This window comes from Oculina patagonica, chromosome 9 (genome assembly GCF_052425735.1).
Source record: "Oculina patagonica isolate OP01 chromosome 9, crgOcupat, whole genome shotgun sequence".
NCBI classification, from domain to species: Eukaryota; Metazoa; Cnidaria; class Anthozoa; order Scleractinia; family Oculinidae; genus Oculina; species Oculina patagonica.
Genome location: NC_135766.1, coordinates 28,534,191 through 28,553,212, shown reverse-complemented (window position 1 = coordinate 28,553,212; position 19,022 = coordinate 28,534,191). Strand labels below are relative to the sequence as shown.

At 38.1% G+C, this 19,022-nt stretch overlaps 1 protein-coding gene across 1 annotated transcript; it reads right to left on the bottom strand.

The window, feature by feature from the left end:
• Positions 1-1,608: 1,608 nt before the first annotated feature.
• Positions 1,609-18,176, bottom strand: LOC144664641 (uncharacterized). Its single transcript, XM_078525805.1, has 17 exons — positions 17,856-18,176; positions 17,062-17,207; positions 16,379-16,630; positions 14,433-14,597; positions 13,946-14,059; positions 12,990-13,115; positions 12,149-12,245; positions 11,370-11,588; positions 10,463-10,839; positions 9,651-9,818; positions 9,194-9,304; positions 8,684-8,803; positions 7,975-8,065; positions 7,243-7,617; positions 6,332-6,463; positions 5,383-5,616; positions 1,609-1,946 (listed from the first exon to the last, which is right to left on the bottom strand). The coding sequence occupies exons 1-17, from the start codon at positions 17,938-17,940 to the stop codon at positions 1,609-1,611; spliced, it is 3,150 nt and encodes a 1,049-aa protein (XP_078381931.1). The 5' UTR covers positions 17,941-18,176.
• Between the last annotated feature and the right edge of the window lie 846 nt (positions 18,177-19,022).

Sequence of the window (19,022 nt, the reverse complement as noted above, 5' to 3'; positions counted from 1 at the left end):
ATATTGCGAAAAAAGTATATTGTTAGTGCCAATAATGAATAATGAACTTTTTGGCACTAACAATATACTTTTTTTCGCAATATAAGGATATTCTTATTTTGAGTAGCCAATCAGCGCGCGCCAAAAGCTATCCACTGTTTTAGTATAACATTTATTTTAAACTAATGAATCCTATTATTTTAGAAAGTTGAAATACTAGTCAAATAGATCACCCGATAAAATCATGTGAGTTTCTGTGTAACCGTTATGTCCCGATTATTACGTGAATGTCACGCATTCCTTGTGACAAAATCGTTTATTTTAACTTTTCGGCAAATTTTATACTTCAAGTGATAAGTTGTAGGCATTTTTTATAGAATAATATTTCATCAACCGACAAACAAATTACTCACTGAGCAAACTTAAGATTTATTTAAGCGCGCGCATTACGTATTTGTATACGTAATTGGACTACATGCTGTCCAATTTGGAAATAATTTGATGAAAAAAATTCCGAGGGCAGCCAAAATTGGACGAGGCCGTAGGCCGAGTCCAATTTGGCTGTCAGAGGAATTTTTTGAATCTAATTATTTCCAAATTGGACAAGCATGTAGTCCGGTTACATATTAATTATATAGCTTGTAGTCAGTCAATCCAGCGTAAACAATAAACTTATGTCCAGAACGGGAAAAGCATTCAACAATAGTAGGCATAACACAGCACATGAAACTCACTCAAAGCATTGTCTTCACAAATAAATATTAAACAAAACAGCAATTTTATTCACCTTAGATTGCGAAGCTTGCTACAAAGCTGACAAAGTGAGTGAAAACACTGCATCAATCAATGAAAGTCGTAAACAAAGTGCCCGAAGAGCTTTACAACTTCGTGAATCTGACATACTCCTTTCCACTATCTCGTTCGTACTTCATCGCCGTCTTTTCTTTTCGAATTTCAGCAAAAAACGACAAAGAATTGCATCTAGCTCATGCGATGAATATCTGACAGATTTCTTGCTTCGCTTTGCTGCACTTACGTTCACCCAAGTTTTGTACTATTGGAAATGTTTGCTCTTGGTTTTTGCTTCTTAGTGTAGCTAGCTCCTCTTCTGACAACGTAGAAAATTTCTCTTTGTTGTTACTATTGCTGAAAAGCCCAAAAGGAATGGAAAAACGTAGCAAACTTGCCTTATAAAACTCCGCCATTGTCGACTAACAATGCGACAAGTTTACAGGGCTGACGCTATGCTTTGTGCTAATTGGCTAATATCCGTCACATGTTGTTTTTTCTTCGATTTGATTGGCTAAGATAAAACTGTCCAATTTTTCTTAAATTGGACAGTTTGTGCATTTTACCTGAAAGTCCTAATTGAAACTATCCAAATTTAATCCCAAATTGGACAGTTCTCAGAAATTAAGGAAAAATAACTGCGCTGACAATATAGGATTTACTGACAGCTATATAATTATAAACAGTGTAATACGAACATTTGGATTTAAAGTATTGATTTACTGTATTTCTTTAGTTTTAAAGGGTTTCCATACGTCAATAAATTTTCATAAAATTTAAAATTTAAAAATTTCTTTGACCAGGGCGTAAAAAGATATGACTCTGAACTTTACGATTCCTTCAGGTGGTTTCGTAGAATACTTCCACTTCGTCAGGTTGAAAGTTGTAACCACCCGCCAGAAATGATTGGTCGTCGGAGCTTCCATAACCGGAACTAGTTGGTGGTCCATAGGTGTATCCAAGGTTTGAATACGAGCTTGTAGTAGTTGAGGCGTCGCTGGCAATGTAAAAATCGTGTCCTCCTCCAAATGTTGGTCCATAGGAATAACAGCTGTAGGTGGAATAGCAATTATAATAGTAGTATCCTGTTTGATCCAGTTTCAGTGGTTGCCAACCAGGCTTGTTAACCAGTGAGAACATAAATGCTGATGAATCGTACCGCCACTGACAACTGTAGGCTAAAAAAGGAAACACACAATAAAGTAAACATCAAGTATTAATATTCGTTTTCAACTTCTTTAAACTTTTATTTTTCTCCTTTTGATTTATTACAAGGTTAACTTAGTTTCGTGCATTTTTTCGTAATAATCTCCGCACAAATTTACAAATATAGTACTTCCTAAATCAAAGTACGGTAAAAAAACCGAAGTCCATGGAACTATCGTAGCGCCTTTGTTTGCAGGGTTATATGCTTATGAATAAATAAGCCCCTACCGCTGAGTATTATATTTCTTTTTTCCGGGATTCGCATTACACAAAGAAAATGATGGAATTACAACTTCAACAGTACGGATTTGCGCGATTTTGTTTGCCGTTCAGTTTGTGAATAGAAATAGACATTCAGTAATAAACAATAGTCCTTGTCACGGTTTTCCACGCCATCTTGACGGGTAGGCAACGTGGTTAGTAATCGTGTTTGTATGGGAATTCGACGACAAATATCTTTTACAAAAGTTGAATTCTGAACAACTTATGATTTGTTAAGTTAAGATACTAGGCAAACGTTTTTTATTCGCCGAGTGAAGGATGTAGCTGGGCTAGAAATAGCCTGCGAACCCAGACGCATTTCCGGCTGTCGCTTGTCTCCGCCGAAAAATTGCGTCTGCGAAACCGAGCCAGAGAATGATTTCTGTGACGTCGCATCTTTTGTTTTCCCTTTGGCCAATCAGATCACGAGACAGAATAAAACACGAGTGCACACCGCGCGGCTCCCTCGCGACATCGCTGTTTTGAGCTGTTGGACAAACATCGAAGATTTCTTACGCCGGAGAAAGTTGTTTCTTTGCAAAAAAAACATTTTCAGTTGCAAAGGAATTTATTGTATTCGGTTTATGTATAAGGCATACTTTCATTTTTAAATCATTCAATGCAAAACCAAAGATGTACATCTGTCTGTTTACGTGGGCCGTGAATAGCTGCCCGACCGACTCTTGCGATTAAAGAACGCCCTGCAAAACTTGGACGAAATTGGGCATGGAATCCAATAAGATTTTGTCGTTGATGTCCGACATTTTGTCGGTAGATAGGTAAAAATTCTAGCAACACACAGGAGGTGGTAATCGACCAGGTGAGTTTTAGCCTGCGTGGCCGGCGTGCAGGCTAGGTGAGTTTCATCTTCACCTTTCGTAGCCTGCGAACCCAAACGCATTTCCGGCTGTACCAGTTTCGAGAAATTACACAAAAAATTAAAAGTTGCGACAAGCGTCATTGCAATGCCTGCGAGTTCTTAACCGGCTCTTTTGCGTTTCTAGCGCCCTTCTTTGCACCATGAAGACTCAAACACTTGTCCCAATGAATGAAACCCAATAAACCTTTGCAGGTTTCAGCGATAGCTAAAATTATGTTTATATCTACACCGCGGCGTAGAGGCGAATGTCAGCGAGTCGCTCGAACGAATCGTCTCTTTCGGAAGAGACAGTACACTGAAAATACAACTCTGACCAATAATATTTACTTATTGTTTTTATTTATTATCTTCCTCCTAGTTTCAGTACAGGGTAGTTTTGTCTATTAGTAAATGTACTGATAACAGAAGTATTAATTTTAATAGCGCAATTGACCCGAAAACACCGGAACTAGGCTCGATTTCCATCGCTCTCTTGGCTGCACGGTTCCAGTTGATCATGCACTTTAACGTAAAATTCCTGATCGATTTTATGACTTGTTTTGAAATTGCTGGTGATAGTATACAATCAAATAAACTTACCAACAAAACAAGTAACATGTGGCTCGTCAACGACTGCTGCTACCGGATATTTATCTCATGCTCACCTATCCAAGACTCTGGTGATCCGTAAACGATCGAATAGCGGCTGTTGTCAATACTTATTTTCTCGGTTTTCAATGTATCGTTATTCAGCGCTATTTCATTTACGCCAAGCGACGATAATAGGCTGACCTGCTAGTCCTTCATTCAACTTTAATACGAGCGGCGAAAAGACGATCACAATAGTATACTAAATATTCCTCTCAGGCAATGCTTAGAAAATAACTGATGTCCGATCCCAAATCCATTCGAAAGATTGGTGAGTACGTCTTCTCTCTTCCAATTCACGTATGTTAAAGCATTAACCTGAAACACGTTCCCCATCGCAGTGCAGTGTCCAACTTATTCGCCAGTTTTCTCCACGCGATTGTGCGATGCTCTAGCAGACTACACGCGTGGCACCTCTTCGGATATGCAAGGTAAATTGTGATTGGTTACCTTGAACTGACGTCACAGAAATCATTCTCTGGCTCGGTTTCGCAGACTTTTCGGCGGAGACAAGCGACAGCCGGAAATGCGTCTCGGCGGAGACAAGCGACAGCCGGAAATGCGTCTGGGTTCGCAGGCTAGGCTAGAAAGCGTTCGGTTACTTTTTAAGCGATGGCGTGACATCGCTTTTATGCCATCGCACGATCGGTTAGTTTGGTCTGTTTGGCCCGATCGAACAGAAAATCAAGTTTAACTTCACAAGAAATCGCCGCGTAAACACAAAAGCAAAATACTTCCGTGCAGTTAGAATGGAACACTACAATGTATAAACGAAACAGACTAATTATATATGATGGGGTCTATTAGATTTAGTTGACAGAAATTTCTTATTCTTATAATACAAAGGGACACTGTGAGCAAGAGACCGTTTGACCTTTATCTTTTGTCGTTTATCCGTGATATCACACTACAGTATAACGCAATATGTGTTGAGACAACATAGGGAAATCTAAAAAAAGTATAAAAATATAAAATAAAATATTACTGTTGTTCAATTGAGAAAATCTACGAAGAAAATGTATTATTTGCATCCTTGGTCTGTGAATTCACAACAGCTATACAATCAAAAAATGTAAGCTGCAGTTGGATAACAGTTTTTTTCACACACAAGGTGTCAGCTACTTTTATTTACTTTAAGTTTTTCCTCAAAATTTTGTGAGACCCCTTGTGAAACGCCATCGCTTCTGCATGCATCGCGTGCCATTTTTTAATTTCCCATACATTTGTCTTTTTTCCTGCAAATTAACGCGGTTGGCGGAAAAAAGTATAGACAAATGTATGGGAAATTAAAAACGTAACTGAACGCTTTCTAGGCCAGCTACATCCTTCAAACTTAGCGAAAAACAACCTTTTTCCGAGTATCTTAACATTACAATTTATAAGTTGTCCAGAAATCAATTTTTGTTAAAGATATTTGCCGTCAGATTCCCATACAAAAACTGTAATTTATACCCACTTTGCCTACTCGTCAAGATGGCGTCGAAAACCGTGATAAGGTCTATAAATCACATGTGTAAGATAAGAAATATCAGGCCATTGACCTGTTTATAAGGATTACAGCTTTTCAGAGAAAAGTTCCACGTTTTCTTAGCAGAATTTTAAAAAAGATAGAAAAATGAAAAGTGGGTTATGTAACTTACTCCATGAGTCACTCGTGTATCCTCCAAAGATATATTTCCCCACGCGGATGATGGTGACAGTTGGACCCAGGCCGTCGCAGCATGAATGGAAGGTGTAGGAAGACCAGCCATTTACAGTTGCTTGGTAACAGCGATTCCAGTAAGAAGATTGCTGAGATACGGGCTTCAACCATTTACTGAGCCATGTCAGATAATCCTGGTTGTTTCCTACAATGCTGGAGTGCTTTAGACCCCCTGCAAAAACATGAAAGAAAAATGTTGCTTTGAGCCTTTTGTAACTGACAAATGCTGGCACAGAGGACCCGATTAATACGAGCACCAAATAGGGGAGAGGCAAAGATGGCCGTAATCTATGAAGGTGGAAGGGCGGAATTCACTGTACCTTGATTTTGTTATTATAAGTTAGACGAATAAAGATAACGACGATGACGTCGAGCGACCTTTAGATTTGACTATGAGTACGAACTCGAGTACGAGTAAGACGTTGGAATTTAATTTCGAGACAATTTTATCCCCTGAACTATTGCCTCTTTATGTTGCTGCCTGACACATAAATAAGCGTTAGATAAGATTGGTGTGACTCAACCTCGTACTCGTTGTTCAATCTACTGAATCTAAAGGTCGTTAATCAGTTACTGTGTATGTAATATTGCTCATTCCAAGGCTAGTTGTTGTCCGTTTGAGGTGGGAAATCCGAAGGGTCAATAATGCAGCCATAACATTGTGAAACCTGTGTTTTCGATAGAGCAGTGTTGGAGACGAATATGTTAGTTGCACTCAAACTAGCAGAACCATTCACGAATCGTACTTATAGATCTGGAGAGTAGAGAGTTAGATCTTTGTTTACTGCAAAGTTGCACTGTCTCTCGTCTGCAAGGTATAAAATGAACACTCGACAAAAGCAGTCAAGTAGTGGAGGCGAACGTAAAACATAATTAAAAAAACTTACTTGCATATCTATAACAAGCAAAACCGTCTCCTTCATATCCTTGAAAACAAGTACAATTGTAAGAACCTCGTGCGTTTGTACAGACAGCGCTTTGATGACAGTAAGAAGTCCCCATGTCACATTCATTAAGATCTGATGAGAAAAAATAGAAATCAAACTTAAAACTTCATCGACTATAATACTCGGATTTTAATAAATAACAATAATTAATTCGAAATAAAGGCATGCTCAGTCGCTGAACTATTAGCCTCCCTGGAAAAATGAAGCAAAATTCAGTTTCCCGGAGCGGAAATAGATTGAGCTTGCTAAATGGTTGCTCATTATAAGCAACGAGGTACTTTATGAAGTTCGATTTCTGATTTTCAAAGGTATGTTCATGTCCGTAATTGACTGTCGTGGATTCCTTTCAGAGCGGACCAAGCATAGCGATTTCAAATTGTCAGAACTAATTCTCTTTAATATATTTTTTATTATTGTTAATTCCTACAAAACTTCACTTGTTCTTTTATTTTTATTTTTATTTTTTGGCGGCTTTTTTACTGTTTGTCGCCGTCTCATGGGTCTTCAGTCTCACGCATTTGATTCAAAGAAGTTTACATAACGAGTCAGCCAACCCTAAAAGGTAGCTCCATAGTTACCGTATTGATTTCTTGACCGGGGTCTGACCGACTGGTAGTGGATCGTCTTTTATTCCACTTGTTTATTTCCTTACTTCCTATTTCTTTCTACCCTCTTTCCTTCTTTGTATTTTTTAGGTCGTGTGGCTCAGCCCGCGCAAGTGGAGTTTAAGTGCCGTACGGACAGACAGACAAAGAATTACATGACAACGAAATTTTTTAGCGCGAAGTGTTAACCAAATTTTTAAAGGTGTGGGGCTCCGCTCACCTTCGACGCGTGCGTTTCTTCCTTACCTTTCTTACATGTATACTGATGGCAGTCGCTGCATTTCACGTCATTCCACTCGTAGCTAAATTCTACTCCAAGTGCATGCACACAATCTTCTTCTCCAAAATTATTAGGCTGGTTCCTGGCCCAAGCTGTATAATTCGCCCGTCCAACATCCGCCCAAGTAAAGTCACCTTCTGTTGATCTGTCGTTCAAACCCAGCCATGATTTTTCTCCATTGTGGCGATGCTGCAAATAAACATTCTCCTCATTGTTGTTAACATCAGCAAGGACTGATTTTTCTTCATGACATTTGCTTCTTGCTTTTGTCCAGTTTGTACAGGTTTCACTCGTGAAATAACAGAAACCATCGAAGTACATCCATCCAGGATCACAAATATCTGTTAAAAAAAACAATTATCTTTTATTGGGTTTTCCCTTTTCATTGACACACATACTTTTCCCGAGCAGTTGGGGTTTGTTAGGCCCCTTTGATAAACGGCTTTTGTGTCGAGTTGTAGTCAACAAAAATCCTGACGGACTTGATAGAAATAAATACGATTAATGAAGATATTCGTTCAAATCGGTGGTGCGGAGTCAAATTTGAAACATGGAAATGCAATTAGATTAAGGTAAGTAGTCAAGTAAACACCTCAGTACTGTAAAAGCGTATGTGTTTACACCTCGGAGCAGTGACTTCCCCCCTCCCTCCCATCCCCTCCTACGGATATAGGTTAAAACAAGTAATTTCCACTGACCTATCACGACTGCATAACTGACAGAAAGAGGATCATATCTGGTCTCGTATATTTCCTTGACGCAAACTCTGAAGCCCGTGGTATTCATATTCTGAAAATAGAAGGATAAGTGTTAGTCAGGGTAAAGGGTGAGGATGAGATTTACTCATAGCTAAGAATTGGTCAAAAATGGGAGCCTATTCAAAATATTAAGATCACCGTAAGAATTTAATTGATAACTGAGATTTCAGCAGCCCCATATAGACTATCAGGATGAGGGAAGTGTAGTATAGCACTTATTGTAAGCGACATTAATTGTGTATGTCATGACAATCAGAATCAAGTCTACCAAGAAGCCGAGGAATGAAAATTACCAAAGCTTTTACTTTCTAAACTGGTTGACTAGGTGAGGACAGGAATTGTTGGGAGAAGGGTCAGGAACTGTATACACCAATAGCTAAACTACAGGTGGATATCACAATCTCAATTCCGAAATTTGATTTTAGTCGAACGATTCATAGAAATGAACGTCAGCCCTTATACGTTGATCTGATATGACTATCTGCAATGCAACGACCAGTATCCGAGTTGGCAGCCAAGCTCCTTTCTATATAACTTAACTGTAAGCCCTTAGTCGTTGCTAACTTTATTTAGGACATTTTTATCGTTTACCTTGCGGAAAACCGTTCGCTAAATAATTAAGTACTACGCCTCATACGGGCATACTTACCTCAATCCATGTTGCTATACCGTTGTGAACTGGTGCCGAGTTGCCACTTTCCGATGTACTATGGTTAGCAGTTAACAGAACTGATGGTGTTGCGTTGTAGCCTTTTGCAAAGTGTACAAACTGTTGATGTAATAAAAAAATCAAACGTTTAATGAAAACAAATAAATGATTTTCATTCTGGTTTACCTGAGCTTCGCGTCAATTTCACACTGGCGAAATGACCATATAACGTCACCACATTTTCTGAATTATCAAACGTTTGTCTGTGAAACTTTTGTCGAGTAAACACTGTGTCAAAAGATCTTGATGTCTCCATGGAAGCTATGTCTTCGAATTCATGCAGTAGGTTTATAAGCGTCCCTCGTTGAAACGTTTTGGGTTATATTAGCGATTAACTTACGTCAGTTACGTCATTGAGAAAACGCAAAATCCAAGATGGTGGAATTTATGACGTCATTAACTTATACCAAGTGACATCATATCTGGCACGTTAGCACTCAATGATCTTACCTCACAGTAAGCGTTGTTGTGTTCATCTGTTGGTGGGTTTGTGTTTGGAAACTTGACAGAGCCATGTTCAGTGAAGAGTGGCTTGTGTAGTTTAGAGAATGCCAACCAATTCTAAAAACAGGTTAAATACAAAAAGAATCACAGTTTGTTGTTTGGATCAGTTTTTTCCGTCTTAATTTGTGACTTAATCCTAAATGTCCATTGATACAATCTGACGCACGCTTAGCTTTGTAGCAAAAGATTCAAAAGAATACTCTTTTCTCAAATGGGGAGTCATTCAAGGCAATACTCTCGGATCTGTATGTGTCTTCTTTTCACGTTTCTTTACGTTTATATTCTTTTTCTCTTTGTTGTGTTTTCCCTTTATCCATGATAACTTAGGGATACTAAATGAGCACAGCATTGCACCTTTAAGTTAAAATTGTTCCCTTTTGAAGTAGGTTATATGTGCACATACCACATAAATGTCTTCATGCTTTCCATCAAAGTTCTGCATTTCACGGAGGCAGACTTTAAATGAGTCCTTGGTTACATCCTCTGTCCAGATCAGCGCGGCATCATACTCTTTGCCAGTCCTAAGGTGTTCTGACGTCACAAGAGCAACAGGATGTTCCTTGAAAGTGTCCTGCAGGTAAAGAATATGACATTTTAGCCTTTCACCTTTTTCCTTGAAGCCTTATTCCCCATTTTATACATTATTTTTCCTGGTAAATACAAGATCTTGTGGAAGATCTAAAAAACACACTTTATTGTGTCTGAAAACACTTGCTTATTCTTGCAGTCCTCTTAAAACCATATTCAACGACAGCCTTAGCTGTCTAAAACAGCAAACATTCATATCACATATATTTAACGATATCAACTACATTTCTTAGGAACTGAAATAAAATAATGGCTACAGTAAGTCCTAGTTCAACTAAAGTTATTAGTAAATAAGTCAAGTTAGTGATAAAATTATTTCAAAAACATGCTCGAATACAATGACTCCCACCTTACGTACACCTCGACATAACGGAAACCCCGTTATGAAGGACAGAAGTTGAAGTCCAGGTGGATTAGAATTACTAAATAGAACTGAAGTCCAACCATAATTACATATATCCTCCATTAGGAACAACAAATTGTGGTCTTAAAGGTGTACGATGTAGAGGGAACTGACTATATCTTTTTAATTTGGGGCAGAATTTGTCCTGTTTTGTAACAAAATAACCCAAACATCTCGGAGGTAAACCTCAATTTAATGTGTTTGAAACATTATTTTAATCCTACCGTTGGAAACGTCACGTCGACACACTTGGTCCCAGACCACCAATTTTGAATCTTAACTCTACCGGCCAATCCTTCAATCGGCGCTCCTTGATAAGCCATATAGTCCACAGTCGCAAACCGATTAACATTCTTCCCATTCCTCCCAGATTGCATGGCGCAGACTGTGAAATTTTGCGTATTCACATTTTCCGTCCACAAAGAGATTGCGTGATGCACCGTGACCGAGTCATTCTGGTTGATGTGGTTTACAGCCACTTGTACGTGAACTTGTTTGTCCGGATAGAACCGGTATGGCGGGAAAATGATTGTCTTGCATCCTGAATCAGACCATTTGGGAACGTGAAGGAGATCAACACGGCCGCGGATGAATGGGAAACCTAAAAAAAACAGCGAAAGAAAATGAGATTAAATATAATGTGAAGATTTTTTGCTCTAAAACTCCTGAAAATCTCTTTTGTAATTTCTTTCCTTTTGAAAATTTTAAGAATGCACAGGAAAAAAAAGATGTAATTGCTCTATTATCTAACACAGCTCCTTAACCAAGATTTAATCAATCCAATATATGGAAATTAAAGTTTTGGTTTGCGTTTATTTTATTTTAAGATATTCATTAAAAATACTTCCTTCCATTTTTTGTTGTTAAGAGGAACGCAGTGACTAAGTTTGATTTTGGAGTCACTGTAAAGTGCTTCAACCATGTTTTCAATTTAAACGTTCTTGTGTAATTGTGCGTATAAATATATATTCTTCTCCTGTTTGAAAGACTGTTTTCTTGTTGTTGTAAGCGGCGTAAAGTAAAGTCGCTCGTTGGCTCGTACTTTCTTCTTTGATTTTTTAAGTTTCGACCAACATGTTTTAGAAAAGTAACAGAGCAATTCACTAAAAGCCTTGTTGCCATGACACTAACCTTCACAGCTTCCTGGGTGATAGAAAGTGTTGTTGTCATGTCCCCTGCAGAAGCTAAGCTCGTAAAGGCATTTGTTGTCGTATGTTGTTCCATTCGCGGTACACACTGGATCCTGATAGGAAGGACAGTCTTCGTAACACACGCAGCGAGCTTCATATGCACTGTAGGTTTTACACACACCAAACGATTCACAGACTACGCCCAAACATGGATTCAGGTCTTAAAAATGAAGAAACAAATATATAAATAAATTGAGATGCACTGTACATTGTATAAGTATCTTGGAAATATTCGTATGTGAGAATCACTTTGTGGACTTCCCTAGTAGTGTGTTTTTTCTTTTTCTTTCTGTTTCTGTTTACTTGTGAATCTGCTCTCTTGCCGACCTGTAATTTATTTTGATTTAATGCTAATGACAACAGGCTGCCTGGCTCAAGATGCCCCTTTGGTTATTCCAGGCAGCCAGTACTCTACTTTATTTAATTGCCATTAATATTTATGCAAGTGTAAGAGTCAACCTCGTTCCCAGGGCCTTTCCCTTTGTTTTCCAAGAGTACTTTAGAGTTGTTGTTGTTGTTGTTGAAATAAATGAACAGAAAAAAATTAAATATTTTGCAAAGACGAACAACTGAACTCCAAAGTGTGCAACCATTTCTGGTACAAAAGCTATCAACAACATCAACTTGTTTTATTTGCATAATTATAGGTTTTAAGGTAAAATAAAATCATTTGCGGACTAGTGAGTTATGCGATAACTTATATGTCGCTAAAACACCAACCTCCAATCGCAAGAAAGCTTACAGAAACTGGGTCGTGATAACTTCCTGCCCCGCTCAAATCCTTCACGCAAACCGTCATTGAAGTTAGACCTGCCTCCTGTAGAGATGTATGGTCTGTTGTTAGCACTGGCTACTAGGCGGTATTTTGTCTGATCTCTTAAAATAGCTACAGTTAAGATTTTAATAGAGCGATTTTCACATGAGTGTCGAAAGTATAAGTAGGTCTAATTCGCGTTTGCATTATTGTTTTGCATAAATACGCTCAGTGATTGGTTTAAAACTCTCGCGTAACTTTCTCAGTCAATCAGAAATAAAACCAAAACCAATCGTGACCCGCCTGCGCACGTTTTCCCGCGCTTCGTGTCGACAAGTTTTAGTTTACTGGATTATCTATGTATTTTTTTGATTGGCGAGACTGATTACTTTGACTTTGGTTTTACGACACTCAGTTGAAAACTGCTCTAGCAGATCCAACGTTAGCAGAATTATCGCTCGCGGTCCCTTGCTATTTTAAGTTTTACTTATAAATAAGATTTCTGATATTTTCCTAAGATTTCCGACCATTTTTCCGTAGATTTACAACCGAATGGTATTTCGTCTAAACTCGAAAAATAGCTATAATTAAGATTTCCAATTTTTCCAAAGATTTGGAATCATTTTTCGGAGATTTACGAGCATTTTAATATTTTTTCTAAAGTTTTCAGTAATTTACAACGTCGGGATATACCAAATATCAACAATAGTGTGCAACAGCACTACAAAAAAACGTAGAGAATATTAATGCCGCTGAAAGCCAATTAAGTAAAATACGACTCCTGAGGAAAATAAATCAACATCCTACCTCTATCCAGGCTGTAACAATGTTGTTTTCCGGGGGGACATTTGTTTTGCCAACGCGGTCATAATTATGATGTACAGAAACAAGTACAACAGGCGGATCGTAAAACGTCGTATTGTACGGCACTTTCTGCAAATGGATGAGATAAGAAAATAGTCAAAATTCTTTGTGTTCAATTATTTTTTTGGCTCAGTTTTGTTTTTGAAGGAATATTTCTAAAACCCCCCACCCCATGAATGGATTGATAGTGCTTTAATTTCAACCCCCAGCAATTAATTCGTCGGAAATCATTTATACACCTGAGTGTAGTGAGGCACAGTCAAAGTTACGAAGAATACAATGCAATGGCCACTGTCACGCCATATACATTCGTCGGAGTCACGCCATACAATGGTCATGGCCACTGTCACGCCATAAAAACGACTAACACGCAGGAAAAACTTTTCCAAGTCACATGTCTTTGTGGTACGCCTTCTTGAGCTAGTTGCCGAAGAACTATTTGCTATATTTCTGAGCTATTTGCTATTTGGAGCTATAGAGCTTTGGAACGCCATATTGGGAACAACATTAGTTCACCAAAATAGGAGCTGCAAATCGGTCATACCATCTGAGGAGCTTCCGTTTTGCTAACAAACACATCACCTAAGACTTTAAATGTTTAAATTGCTGCAAACTATATTAGGAGACTTTTTTCCAAACCAGACAACTTTGCACGACCACTACCTTCGTGTAACGCAATGTTAAAATTTGGAAATACAAAATGATGTATTTTCAAATTAATGAACCCACAAGACTGAAAACCTTCTAAACGAATTTTTCTAGCTCGTCTTTAACCAAGTGTAGAGTAAAATTTAGAGGACATCCTGATTTTGAGTTTCGAGTTTTATGGCAACACATTCAAACCAATTTTTAACCCAGCTCAATGACCGCGGTGCAATTACAACTGTAAAAAACCTTACCTGACAGAAGCCATAGTTATTGTCCGCTGAGGGAGAACCAGTGTTTGGGAAATAAACTTCACCAGTTCTAGTAAAGTTGAAATCAGACCCATTGCCAGTGAATGCAAACCAGTCCTGTGAAAAAAAAATTGAAAATCAAAATTGAAACTTGAAACAAGAAGAATTTCAGCATTCAACCTTCTGTGTCTGTAAATATGGAGTTAAGAGGGTTATATGATAAAATATTAAGTCTGTGGTCAAGCCAAGTGGTTCATTAGGCTGAAGCTTATCCTGGTTTCTGAAGCATTAAGCGACTAGGAGTATTTCTAATCCCCCCTAGATGGGATGCTATGTCATCGCAGGGTTATCCCCAGCAGTAAATTCGCCGGTACCCATTTATTCGCCTGGGTGGAGAGAGGCGCTATGAGAGTAAAGTGTCTTGCCCAAGAGCACAACACAGTAAACCCCCTTCCCCCCCCCCCCACCCTCCACCCCCCCTCATTCTTACCACAATGGTATCTTTGTGTTTTCCTTCAAACGCCAAGAACTCCCGGATACACACTTCGAAACTTCCGGGTTTAACATTCTCCAACCAGACGTACATTGCGTCATCAGGCTTTGTGTCACGTGTGTACTTAGCTGCGACAAACACAGCAGGTCTTGCACCAAAGCTCTGCAATGTGTTCGCACCATTGTTAGGACTTTGTGTACTTTGAAGCATTGAATAGTTTAAAATGTTAACCAACACAATTTAATTTTTTAAAAACTTTTGTAGGACAATTAGCGTTTTAAATTATTAACAATAAAATTGATCAAAATGCCCGTTTAAGGCTCTGCTTGCTTTGAAACGAAAATACATTATGGATCAGGCCTTAGCAGATAGCCACCTGGTATAAACAGCTGAAGGGGGCTATGTCACGCAATTTTAGGTAATTTCGGCACTGACCAACTGGTCATAGAATTAACTGAGATATCAAAATCAGGACGGCTTAAAACTGTAGAGGCCAAAAAGCGCCATGGATAGGCAAAATTCAAGAAGATTAAAACGGATTGCGTTCAGGTAAACTTGAATAACGTCGGCCCGACTTTTTTTAACTTTATCTCAATTTGTGTGAAAGTGCCATTTACAATGCTCGAAAATTACCCTTGTTTGTTATGTGGTCGTGATTTTGCCCAAAAAAGACTTTTGCTCTGCCAATTTGAAGTTTAGAACCCTTAATAAACGAAAATAAATAGAATTACCTCAAATACCGTGACATAGCCCGTTTAATACTCCTTAATGATTGCTGTACGTTTCTTTTGATGTTTGTTCTGAGAATTTCGCGTTACATCAAGACGTTATCTTCTAGCCGATGATTTTCTCAGTTATTCTCATTACATGTTTGTTTGACATTGTACGGATATTGTAAGAGGAAATTACGTGTTCATCAGTTGTTGTGCTTTTGGCGTGACAGCAACTAGATATTTCGTTTATCTTCCTTTGATACGTCACGTTCTTTAGTTCTGTTTGAAAGCTTTTGTTGTGCAGCTTAACCTTTTCAGAAAGGGTCGAGCAATCAAAAAATATAACATGGCTTACCAAAACAAATATATATATATATATATTTTTTTTTACCAAAACAAATAAACTTAACTTCAATCTGTTCATGTATCAACGGCGATAACTCATTGTATTCCAGACAGAACTAAATTCTGCATAAAGGTCAATTTCCTGCTACAAGGTTAAAAGACAGCATTGTTGAAAACAAAAGCCACTTAATTGCACTACTTGGAAAGCAGGTTGAAAGTACTTTTTTACGTTTTCCCTGCAGCCGATGATTTTCTCAGTTATTCTCATTACCTGTTTGTTTAACATTGTACGGATATTGTAAGAAGAAATTACGTGTTGATCACTTGTTGTGTTTTTGACGCGACATCAACTGGATATTTCGTTTATATTCATTTTCGGTCACGTTTTTTAGTTCTGTTTGAATTTTGAAAGCTTTTTCTCTACAGCTTAACCCTTCTCAGAAAGGGTCGAGCAAAACATGGCTTACCAAAACAAATCAATTAACTAAAAATTTAAGCTTCACATTTCAACGGCGTATCAATGTATCAACGGCGACAACTCATTGTATTAATAACCCAGACAGAACTAATTCCACATAAAATGTCAATTTGCTGTTACAAGTTTTAAGTGCAACGTTATTGAAAACAAAAGCAACTTAATTGCGCAACTTGAAGCAGGTTTAAAGGCCTAAAGACATGTCCATGTTGTGATTTAATGTTTGTTTTATGAAGATTGATATCACGATTACGTTTTAACGTTGTAAAATGTAACATTTATTATAGTTCGTGAAGTTATATAAAATATATAATCTGACTTGCATTGTTCTGATACATTTGGTTGAAATAAACTTGTTGAATCAGAGCGGATTAAAAATAATCCTTTTTTTGTCTCAGTGTTTTTCTAACCTGTGAAAAGGTCACCGTCTCGCATTTAGTTTCTGTTGTCCATATTCCATCGAAATTTACGCTACCATGTGTCAATTGTGGTTGATCTTGGAAAGCCAGCCAGTTGATGATTCCTGTTCCATTTGTTCCGATGCCTGACTCACGTGCACAGACCTTGAATCCACGTGTACTGACTGATTCAACCCACACAGCAGCAGGCGGGTGAACACGTGAATTTTCCTCGTCATGGCTCAGCGACACGTGGACTTGAACCTGCCAAAGAGATTAAATTATTTGAAAAAAAAAACATACAAAACAAGGTTAACTACATAATTTCTAAAACAAAACTCTGCATGACAGACACTTCATAACTTTTTTACTTTTTTTCCGCGTTTTATGAACTAAACTTTATTTTGCTGGCCGGATTCACTCCATATTAAATGCGATTACAAATTAAGATGTTCCTTATCCTTGGCCAGATTTCAGAATATCTTTGTAATCATCGAAAAAAGACTTCTATCTTCTAAAATATTCTACCCAAAGTTTACGCTGAAGCTTTGAAAAACAAACAATCAATTGTTAAATATGGCACGTGACCTCTGGGCTCACGGTCCACGAGAGTTCCCTCCCCTCTTAACCTTCCTTCCCCCCCCCCCCGCACCCCCAAAATCCCGAGAAGCCGGGGGAGAAGGCTTTGTACTAACCTTTCCTGATCCACCAAACATAAAAGGGAACACAACGTTTGAACAACGTGGTAGTCGACAATGTGGTGATGGTTCACATCCGCTGCTACAACTCCAATCCTGCAGAGTGTTTGACATGTTCAGATTCCCGCGCTGCAGAGCAACTCCTAAAGGACGAAAATAGAACCTTGTTGAAAGCGGATACAGGGGAGAGTTTAGTGAGGAGGGATTATTATATTTCCTTTTTAGGCGGATTTATAGGGATGGGCTACCTCCCCCCTCAATGTCCTGATTTTCGTTGTATAATTTTTTAATTTCCTTAATTAATTTTTAATTTCCTTAAGCTGGCGAGCACTCAGGCCGCAATTACTTTGCCGCCAGGGGCGAAGGATTGAATCGCCGACCTAAATTTGAATCTTTTTTTACTGCTCCATGTTTTCGGAAATCCTGACTAAGTTAAAATTGCATGAACATGAAAACGTTGTAGACAGCTTAATCTGAGAGGTAATTACGATTCGGCGAGCTTCTGTTGAAAACGTACCTTTAAAAATTGATAGTGGTGTAGCGGAAGTTAGCCGTACATAAAGTTATAATTAGAAAACAAACAACATTATCCTTGAATCCCGACGACAGATAAAGTGAATTCTGACCAATTAGTTGATTGCGGTTTAATTTCTTTGTCGATCTTGATGTTATGACACAAACGGGTTACCTGAAGGCGAGTGATGAAATTTAAAGTAGTTGGAAAGTCCCAAATGAGATACGCGTAACAAAAAAATGGTGACCATTTATGCTGCAAACTACCACAAACCTACCTTGCACTGGAGAAGTCAAATATCCCAGGACAGCTAAAAACATCAAAACTGCCATCGAAGGAGAAAGATTCATTTTGAAACGCATCTCGCTGCAGTCGTGTTTGAAGAACTCTTGATGCTCTGTTTTGGAACGAGTTCGTCCTACAACTGAGTATCACTGTTCTGGGTTGGTGTTAAAATAGGATCGGATATACGCATGCGCAATGCAAACGACTGTCAGCGACCGAAGCTTTTAATCCGCTTTAACAGCTTTCCCTCATAGTTCTGTTTCATTTCCTCATTTTTGTGTTATATTTTGGAACATAAGGGTCTCATGTTTATTATTTTTAGTGCTGAAACAAAATGTTAACCCTGTGAAATATCATATTCGAGATCACGCCTGCCTTGATGTTTATTGTTTTAAGAGCTGAACACTTAGCATTTAATCCGCTTAAATAACTTTACATCGTTCAATGTTGTTTCATTTCCTCATTTCTCGAGAACATGCGAGTTTCATGTTTATTATTTTAAGAGCTGAAACAAATACATATCATATTTGAGATAATACCTTAATTTTATGTTTGTTGTTTTAAGAGCTGAAACGGCTTGTAATCCGCCAACACCTTAACTTTTTATCATTGTTCTGTTTCATTTCCTCGTCAGTTTTTGTATCCTGTTTGATATTATACCGGTTACATTAATTATTTTAAGAGCTGAAACACATTTTAACCCGTGAAAACAACTGAAATACCCGACATTTTTTACATTTTGGTATACTATTACTTTAAATGAGCAAAGAAAAACAAATATATTTTGGAGTAAAAAAACCTTGTGCCAATTGAAAAATCGTGTATACAGTTAAAGGTACCACAAAACCAGGTATGCCGATCCCGAATATGACAGAACCACTAAGAAAAAGGACGCGGGTTTTAGCGCCGGTTAATACTTGTTTCAGCTGTTAATTATATTAATACACTGAACATAGCCCGGCGTGTTCTGGAATGTGACACAGAACAACGAGGAAATAACCGGAGAGCAATAAGGAAAAGCAGTCTTAGTGCCTGTTGAAATTAAAGTTGTTTATCAGAGCAATAAAGAAATGTTGTTTAGCACTGGTAAACATTTGTTTCAGCTCTTACGAAAGTAAACATAAAACGATGCATGGCCTCGAATATAATGAGGAAAAGC

Bases quoted from the DNA above. Each gene is read 5' to 3' on its own strand.
- LOC144664641 (XM_078525805.1), bottom strand. From the start codon at position 17,940: ATGCGTTTCAAAATGAATCTTTCTCCTTCGATGGCAGTTTTGATGTTT. The intron at 12,246-12,989 runs GTAGGATGTTGA...ACATCTCTACAG, and splicing joins TTGTTACAGCCTGGATAGAG to GAGGCAGGTCTAACTTCAAT. The intron at 1,947-5,382 runs GTAAGTTACATA...TTCCTTTTTTAG, and splicing joins ATACACGAGTGACTCATGGA to CCTACAGTTGTCAGTGGCGG.